The 9,783-nt window shown below is 36.3% G+C and overlaps 1 protein-coding gene across 1 annotated transcript in view; it reads right to left on the bottom strand.

Moving 5' to 3' along the window:
* Positions 1-9,783, bottom strand: part of Mdfic (MyoD family inhibitor domain containing) — a 117,427-nt gene that overhangs the window by 52,640 nt on the left and 55,004 nt on the right. Inside the window, exon 5 of the mRNA XM_013019918.1 lies at positions 9,469-9,591. Coding sequence (XP_012875372.1) covers positions 9,469-9,591 — 123 coding nt within the window. The remainder of the gene's footprint in view (positions 1-9,468; positions 9,592-9,783) is intronic.

Here is a 9,783-nt window from a genome sequence, read left to right on the forward strand (position 1 = left end):
GAAGGGAAGGGAAGGGAAGGGAAGGGAAGGGAAGGGAAGTTGAGAAGAGAATGGGAATAACAACTGAAATTAGGTAACACATATTTGTGCAAGAGTTAATCACGACAGCTGTTGGGAGTCTCATGCCTATAATCCTAGCTATTCAGGTGGGTGAGATCTGAAGACCACTGTTCAAAGCCAGTCCAGGAGGGAAGCTCATGATACTCTTATCTCCAATTAACCACCAGAAAAATAGAAGTTGCACTGTGGCTCAAAATGATATAATGCTAGCCTTCAGCAAATGAGTTCAGGGACAGCATCCAGGCCCTGGAGTCAAGCTCCACAGATTAAACCTTCATAAAAATTACTTTCTTCCTCTATGATCCTCAGTCCTCGAAGCCTAGTGTAAGAACTATTAGTGTAGTGTCAGGATTAGTCACCTGTATTTGACATACAGTGGTAGAATTTGGGGGCAAAATGAGAAATCTTGGTAAATTCCAGGTGACTATAAACAAAAAACAAGAAAATTTAAGGAGATGAGGTGTTACAAAAAAAAGGAAAATAGCTAATAGATTAGGCATCATTATTTTTAGGTAAAGAGCAAGAAGAAATCAGAGAACAAATTTCTGATTTTGAAATCTTAGTTGAAACACATTTGGTGAAAATAAAGAGCAAAGCATGTCCATAGTGCATTTGTAAACATATACAGTTCATAAAGAAGTTAAGAATGGGTGTTTCTTGGCATGGTGGTTAAGGCTTTGTAATCCCAGACACTCAGGAGGTAGAGGTAAGATTAGTCTGAAGCCAGTCTTAACAAGATTCTATCTCAAAAACAAACCAAGTGTCTTGGTACATGAATGGAAGCCCATTTGTTGGGAATATGAAATAGAACACTCATAGACAAACCACCCCATCTGAAAAGGAAACTAGTAGCAAAAAGACTGGAGCATGTTCCTGACTTCCATCCATAGCCCACACCCTCTAAAAAAATAAAATACGATATTCATTCAAAGAAATCAAGAGAAACTGTATGGCAGTCAAACCCTTCGCAGTTGTGAATTAAGAAATTAATATAAGTTACTAGCTAGGGACCACATTGGTCAAGTCCTAAGTAGAACAGAAGGCATGGACAGTCCTGTTCATACTACATCCAATCACGGACTAAGCGTCTGCTATCTGTTCCACGGTAACATGGGAATCCTTCACAACACTTGTCGGGAAACAGATGTCATCCAGTTTCAGATTAAGTGCACTGAAATAATAAGATTTTGTAGCCTGAAATTGTTCAATTAGTTTTTTTAGTTCTTACAGTAAAAGTATTATTCAAATCCTTTTTAAAAAAGATTTTGGTTTTAATGACTATAAAATTTTTATTTCAATGGAACATAATCCCTGAAATTCAAATAAGTCCTATAATTTAAAGAATTAAAAGGTAAGTCATGTACACTTAAGTAAAAATACTAGTAGCTTCGCTCTGTTTCTTTAAAAAGTGTGGAGGCATAAAAAATCAACTACTTTAACTTGACTAAAATAATGAAAACCTACATATGTAGTAATATAAGCTTGATTCTGAACTTTCAACAGTAAATGAATACATACAGAATTACTAGATTTCATAAGATCTGGAAATGTACTGGATATGGGAGAAATGAAGATGTAAGAATCTGATGCACAGGAATAGTAAGAGAAAGGTAATTACCCATAGTGCATTGCTAGTGGATGTGCTGTTGTTGTTCACTTTTGTGACTATGATACCAGCACTAAAATGCTTAAGACAACCTACAAAGACAGGTACTATTAGTATACTCACAGCTTTTTTTTTATAACTACAAAGGAGAAGCATAGCATCTGACAGTGATCTGTATAATCACATTATATCACACTGTCATGAATCAATAATTCATGACAATTTGAGAAGTGGGAATCTTTATTCTTTCTTTAATTGTTTTTCCAATCCAAGTTCTCACAAGTTCTCAAGAGCAATGGAAAATGTATTTAAGTAAATAATGCTCCAGAGCAGAACAAATTTCTCTACCCACTCTCTTCTGTGTTACACTTAATGAAATTTTCACCCTCTAATATCACCAGTTGAGTGTCTTAAAAGATATTTCCCTCTACTTTTGTGTATCTTGTTGCCAAACCCAAGGAACCAGGAAAGAACAGTAGTCTTTGATGGAAAACTGGAGTGTATATTTACCACCATCTCCCTCCCTCTGATCCACTTTCACCCTGTGCCCTGAGCCAGCAATGAAGCTGGAAGTAAATTACACTCCTATTGGCTGCAGGTTAAATTGTCTACATCTCTCAGAAGATTATAAAGTTCAACTGCAGACACCATACCTGTATGGTTCATCATCCAACATAACACAGTGCCCATGAACTATCAGCACTCCATCTTATTCAGCTTTTAAGTTATATTTTAATTTCCAGCCCCTATCATTAAATATAACAATATATCCTAAAAAATTACATGAATAACTTTGCAGTGTTCAAATTCAGGAAATGTGAGGTTTTAGAACTAAAATTATCTAGATCATAATATCTGTGGTCTTGATCACCAAGTGTATTTATTTTTTCAGTGGTTAGAATGTTTTAGTTGAGCTCTAAGCTAGTTCTCAGGCCTCAGCTCCTCAGAGGCTTGAAGAATTCCCTAGAGAAAGAGAAATAAGTGTGGTAGCCTCCATCAGCCCTCCAAAACCACTATCTTATTCTCCCCCAAAGAAAGATGAAGAGTTTAGGAATATCAGGAAGAAATTGATAAGTTATGATTGAAAAAAACCCAAAAAAAGTAATAATGACAAGAATCAAATCAAATACCCTGCTTTATCATAAGAAAAAAAGAGTAAGAAAGGCAGAATAACAATAGAGCAGCAATGAAAATGGTATGTTTTACACTAAACAAAGCACTTTAAAGGCAAAAGGATTCAGAAGGAAAAAAAAAACAACAAAAAACAAGAACAAAGAAAAAAGCAACAAGATCATTTGGGGCAAAGAAAAAGAAGTATACAGAAATATACATAAAAACTTCTACTTCAGCCAAGTGCCACTGGCTCATGCCTGCAATCTTAACTACCCATGGGGCTGAAATCTAAGGATCATAGTTCGAAGCCAGCCAAGGCAGATAAGTCCTGATGAGACTCTTATCTCCAATTAGCCACTAGAACACTGGAAGTAGAGCTGTGGCTCAAAGTGATAGAACACAAGCCCTGAATTCAAGCCTCATGACTGATATAACATACACACAACAATACACACACACACACACACACACACACACACACACACACTTCTGTTTCCATAAGCACAAAGCAATCTCTCTCTTTTTTACCTTCTGCAAATTGGTCTACATACATGTTGTCATTTCACAACTCATTAATGTACCATTTGGAGCCCAGGATATTGCAGATGTGATTATCAAGGGTCTCAGCAAAATTTTCCCAACATACCCCAATCCTTCTAAACATAAAATTCCATAAAATATGGTGAGAAAGGGAAACAAAATATTTATACTTAGGCTCAAACGTAATAATAATGTAAAAGCCACTCATTAAGCACTTACCCACTTAGCTCTGTCCTAATTAAACATGTAATATGCATTTTCTTAGAGTCCTCAAAATAACATCAAAAGGCATGTAGTGGTAACACCTCCACTTGCAAAATAAAAAATGAGAATTCACAGTGTTTAGAGTTGACACTAGTAGCAATGATATAGCCCAAGTCTGAACCTCTATAGTTTGGAACGGTTGGCTACCCACCCCATGACCTTTAAATGCCCAAAACAGAAGATGGGACAGTTGTTCTTTACAATGAGCATGGATTCAAGAACTCTGCAGAAAAACTGCATCAGGTAACTGGATTTCCAGCCAAAATCAAAAACCTAATTGCTTCCATTAGCCAGAGATATAAAAATATGACTAATGGTTAATGATGATCCAACCAATCTTGAGACCAAAGTGTTTGATAGTAAAGTAATTGATGGCTGAAGATTCTATTCTAGAATACTAACCAAAGTGTTACACGAGAGCCTCAACATCATTAGGTCTACACATTGAAAATCAGGAAATTTTTTCAAAAGCCAAATGTAAAAAGAAAAGATAATTAATGAGGTTTAAGTACTGGAATCAAATGATCTAAATAACGGCTATATGAGAATGAAATATTTGCAAAAGAAAATTCCAGATCACCTAAAACAAAGAGGACAGCAAAACCTACATCAACCAGTTATCTGGGAGCCTGTTTATAGCCCCTTTGATAGACAGTGAATGCTACAGAAACCAAATAATATTTGCTAACAAGTACATTCAAACCAGGGAGGCACAGAAAAATATTAAATCTAAACCTCCCTGTGCTCTTTCCCTGAAATTAAAGCTCTGAGTATATAAATAGCATACCTGAGTATATGCTTTTCTTTAAGTGTTTTATATAAAGGCAGTATTCTTTGAAGTGGTACAATAGTATATTCACTAAAGTGTGATCAGTGCTAAGTTGGCAAAGACTAGGAAAAATAATAATAGAGTTTCTAATAATAGTCTGTTGATATGGAGAGGAAATTCAAATGGTGCCAAAAACCAGCTTTCAAGTAGTAATAAGATGAGCAAAAAGGCTGGTTCAGGGAAACAGGAGAAGTGGGCAAGTGTGAATGAGAAAGAGAGAGACAGAGAGAGACAAGCATGCTTGCATTCTGTTGCCAATTAAGTGCTTATTATTATGAGAGCTAAAAACTCTTCAGAATGAATAAATGGGTTAAATAGAATGGGGATTACCATTTAAGTAGAGCATTCTAACTTTGCTTCAGATCCTGGGAATTCTATAAAATCACAAAGGAGAGAATTAGATGAACAAAATAGTTTAATTTAATGGGAAATTTATTTCAGAAGAGGAGCTAAGGAAAATTTCTGGAGTTAAGTAATAACATTTAGAATTAGGAGACATTTATGTAAAAGGAATGTCCAAGGATAAAGTTAAGTAATAAGAATTTTCAGAAAGACCTAGAAAAATCTGAGATAGAGACCTGAGGCACTTTACAAAGAAGAACAAAGAAAAATGTAAGCTCTTTATAGGAAATAATTAGGATAGTAAAATTTGACCTAGATTAAAGCAAAATATTACATATTACTGAGTACAGGCACAGGATCACATACACACACACACACACACACACACAGGCATGCACGCACTCATGCACGCATGCACGCACGCACACACTTCTTATACTCCTTGCTACCTTTAGGCTCCAGAGACTGAGATCAAAACTTTATTTCTGCTCCTTTTCTAATCTAATTAAAACATGAAATGTTGCCTATTGTCCGTTATCACTTTATGCATATTATAGGTTAAATAGAAAAATTAATATTAATTGAGGGTGTCACTTCATGGTAATATTTATTTTACTAAGTCATAGGAACAATGATTATTAAAGCAAAGCATTACAAAAGGCACCACTTAAAATTATATGCAGTGCTGCAAAACACTAAAAGAAAAAGCCCAATCCTTAGCTAGTGCTATCATGAAAAGAAGTTTTATGAACTCTCAAATTCGATCTCTATTTCAGAAATTGAATTGTTACAAAATATTTTCTCAGAATATGAAAGGCTAATTAAATTGTAAATAGAATTTTAAAAATTTTAAATCAAACCAAAAAAAGAAAATTTCCAATTATGAAATTTCCTCGGCAAACATCTATTGTGTTTTAAATTCTGTATTAATTTGATTTGAATCCTTTACCCAACCTAAGTGGCTACAATTTTCTTCTTTTAAATTTAAATTTCATAATGAAGAGAAGAGAAATGTACATTCCCTCACCAGATTGTACATGGCCTATTTATTAATGATGTTTCATTCCATATGGATTTCTTCTCTTTTATTTATTACTACCAGAAAGGATTGTCTTTAATAACTTACCAACTCTGGGATAACCAACTTGAAATGCAAACCTCAACAGTCACACTACTGCAGGTCTGCCACATACAATGGTTCTAGAAGGACCAGGAAAGACAGACTTTTGTGAGGAGCATGCACCAACCGTGATCCACAAATAGGTAATCCACTGAGGTTGGGGTTAAGGTTCGTGGAATAATTTGGAAATTATTCTCAGTTTGGACAGCATTTATAAAGCCTGAGAATACAGCCTTTAATTAGAACTCAACTTCCAAAGCAGCCACTCCCTTGAATTTCCAGAGCTCAGTTCTCAGCAAAGTAAAAACAGCCCCATCATATGGATAGCTAAGGCCCCTATAAATTACTCCTTAAATGTCCAACCAAGAAGGTAGTAGGCATCAAAGACCCAGTAACCACTGTCAAGAGCAAATAAAGAAGCCAGCTTTGACAGAGTTACTCTCCACTTCTGGGCCATGCAGTCAAGCTGTCCCATGGAAGTTTGGAAAAAAAGAGTGGGTTGTACTGTAGAAAATATTCCCATACCCCAGCCAGCCTCCTTTTTGTGATGATCCCTCCATCCAGCCAACCTCACACGACAGTGGGAACACTACCATCAATTCCATGAGAGCCAGCTGTCCGCCTCATCCATGGTGCTCAGAAAGCCACACAGGAATCCTGGAACAGAAGCCAGGCTCTAGGCCTGACTCATCACAGATGTTCCCCATCTCTTCCATGGAGCTCTGAGCCATTCTGTCTTGCCAAGGCCTGCCTTTTGTTATTACTGAGGATTTATGTTCCCCCCTTCCTCCCTCAATGTGCTCAATGCTGAAATAAAAAGAAAACACAAGGCCTCCTAACTTCAGTTTTAAGAGAACTAGACATTGTACATTGCAGAAATAGCCAAGGACTCTGTAGGGAAGACTAAAGAAGGAAAGTCAGCCGCCATACAGTTCAGTGTCAGGGAGCTAGACTAGAAGTCCATACCATAATAACAAACTTTCTAATGTCATCTAGAATTGAGTCAGGTTCAATGATGATACAAAGTATTGTACTTCTACTCATCTCATTATTTTCTTTTGCAGTAGTTCCAATCAAATCACCTTTGTCTAGAAAAGTGTGGTCAGAAAAAGAAGAGTTTAAGAATTTGTAAACCAAATGCCGAGTCAGATGCTCTCACAAATACATGGAAATGCTTACCAGCTCATGTTTCCTGCCTGAGTGTCATTGGCCTATTATCTATGGTATAACCACTCATCAGTCAGTGTTCCCAGCAGTCCTCTCAGAAGTGCTGAGAAATCTCCCTATTTCTCCATTCTTTCAGGGCACATTAGCAGGAAACTAAATATTTGTTTCCAAATACTCCAGTGTCTCATGGCACAGACTACACACCATTATCTCAAAAAAGAAAATTATTTCCTGCAATAGTTTTGATCAGTGTCCACTTAAGCAGTAAAGACAACAGAGTGATTCATTTGAAATCCATTCTCTTAAGCTTCACCAAACAGCATATACAGACTTAACACATTAGCCCAAACCTCCATACTTTTATGCAACAGGGACTGTACTTTTGTTTTGTTTTGTTTTGTTATTTTGCTCTAAGATATCTTATATACATTTGCCTTGTGTGGGATTTGGGGGAAAAAACATTAGGGAAATAAATCAATTAACTAAAAGACAAACTTACAATTCTGTTATAGCAAGGGGTAGGGTGAGGGAGAGAGATAGAGAAAGAGTAAAAGGCAAATAGAGAGCACAGTCATGTTTCCCAACAGTTGTAGTTAATACTTTTTTCTCTTCTAGTGTTCATAAATTCTGGTTACTAAGACTCACAGATAATATGCCCCAGTATCTCCAAACCTTGTTTTACAACAGGAGAGTCAATATTTAGATAAAAGATAGTCAATATATTTCAGGATAAATGTTTGCTAGAAAGGATACTTATTTGATTCTTTGTGGGGGGAATCTATATAAATACTGCTGTTTACTAATTTCTGAGTTTAATTTCCTTCTTTCCTGTTCTCTTCTCTGAGACAAAAGTATAGAAAAAAAATCAAGCTGATTCCAAAATTGAGCTGGAACACATTCATTTATATGGCTCTTGTTTAAAAACTGGACGTGCCTTTCAATACTGTCTTGATTGTTATTATTTGTTATCTGATGAATCAGATGCATCCTCTTTTTAAACTCAGTTTCATTTTTAGCGAGGCACAGAAAGAAGTTAAACATTATTGACAAGAAAGGAATGGTTCAAGTTTCAAAGTAAGTGTAATATCTAGCCCAAGAAAAGGTCTATATTATAAAGTCCTGTGACATGCTGAATTGACTTTAAAGAAAACAATACCTGATTCTCAGAATTGGTTCTCCTCTATCTACTCAGTAAAACTTAGATTAAGCCCTGAGATGTAGTCACCCTGAGTAAGAACTTCAAGTTCCAGCTACAACTCCAGCTATTAGCAAGGTAGAGATAGGAGGATCATAATTTGAGGCCAGCCCAGGAGGAGGTGGAGAGTATGAGACCCTTCCTGAAAAATTGCTAAAGTAAAAAAGACTGAGGGAATGGCTCAAATCAAAAGTGCTTGCCTAACAGGCAAGGACCTGAGTTTAAACGCCACTATGAAAGATTTACTGTTATGCTCTTCCACAAGTGTGGCATATTGTGGACGTTTACCTCTACATTTGCTGAATGGGACACCTCACTATTCTAGTTCATCTTGACTCTACTTCAGGGAACATAGGGATGGGAACATAAGCTCCAGAGAGTCTCAAGCAGAAACGCACACAGATTCAGCATTCCAAACAGCACATCCAAAGTACACATAACCATCTTGGAGCATAGCAAAACAATACTGATGCAATCTTAGGAGAGAGAAAGTATCAAAACAAATATGAAAATGATCCCAAGATACTAATTGTAAAAACAGATTTAAAAGCTCTTAAATAGAAAAATAAGAACAGTAAGAGCATAATCAAGTCATAATTTATTGTCCTGATGCTCCAAACTACTTTTTTTTCTTTTTTGGTCATTTGTAGGGCTTAAACTCTGAACCTGGGCTGAGCTGTCCCTGAGCTCTTCAGCTCAAGAATAGTGTTCTACCACTTGAGCCACAGCACCACTTCCAGTTTTCTGGTGGTTAATTGAAGATAACAGGCTCATAGACTTTTCTGCCTGACTGGCTTTGCACTGAGATGCTCAGATCTCAGCCTCCTGAGTAGCTAGGATTACAGGAATGAGCCACTGGTGCCTGGCTCCAAATCTCTTTTTAAGTGTTGAAATGTACATTTACTTAGAGTTGTCTGATTTCCACTGAGTGGATTTGGACTGAATAACCCTGAGAATCAAGTCCCAAACTTACAGGGCAATCTTCCTTTCTAAAATAAATAAATAAATAAAAGTATAGGTGTTGACAAACAGCAGTATTTATAGCCTAGTTTTAGCATTGCAATTTAAAGTAACAATGAAAGTACCTTCTGGTAAACTCTGTTAATTTACAGAATTGTACAGACATGTTCATAGCATGATTGAGAGTGCATTATCATATGCATATGGTGAGAGCACATGATCATAATCAAATCCCCCAAACACTCAAAGTTTCTCTGAAGAAAAATACTTACTTCTGATGAGTTCACCATCTGAAGAATTTCCCCAAATGGACTGCTCTTGCATCTCTCCATGTGTGAAGTAGCTTTTGGTAGCTTGATTGATATCTTTCTCAGTATTTTCTTTATTAGATTTTTCTAAATATAAAAAGAATATACACTCATCATCGTTGAATGCTACATGTTTTTCTCTAATTTTATTTTGCAAATTTTTCTAAAGCTTCTAAATATGTCCTAACTAAAGGAAAGAGAAACAGGAAGGAAGGAAGGAAGGAAGGAAGGAAGGAAGGAAGGAAGGAAGGAAGGAAGGAAGGAGGAAGGAAGGAAGGA

Source organism: Dipodomys ordii, unplaced genomic scaffold (genome assembly GCF_000151885.1).
Source record: "Dipodomys ordii isolate 6190 unplaced genomic scaffold, Dord_2.0 Scaffold48, whole genome shotgun sequence".
In the NCBI taxonomy this organism is placed as follows: Eukaryota; Metazoa; Chordata; class Mammalia; order Rodentia; family Heteromyidae; genus Dipodomys; species Dipodomys ordii.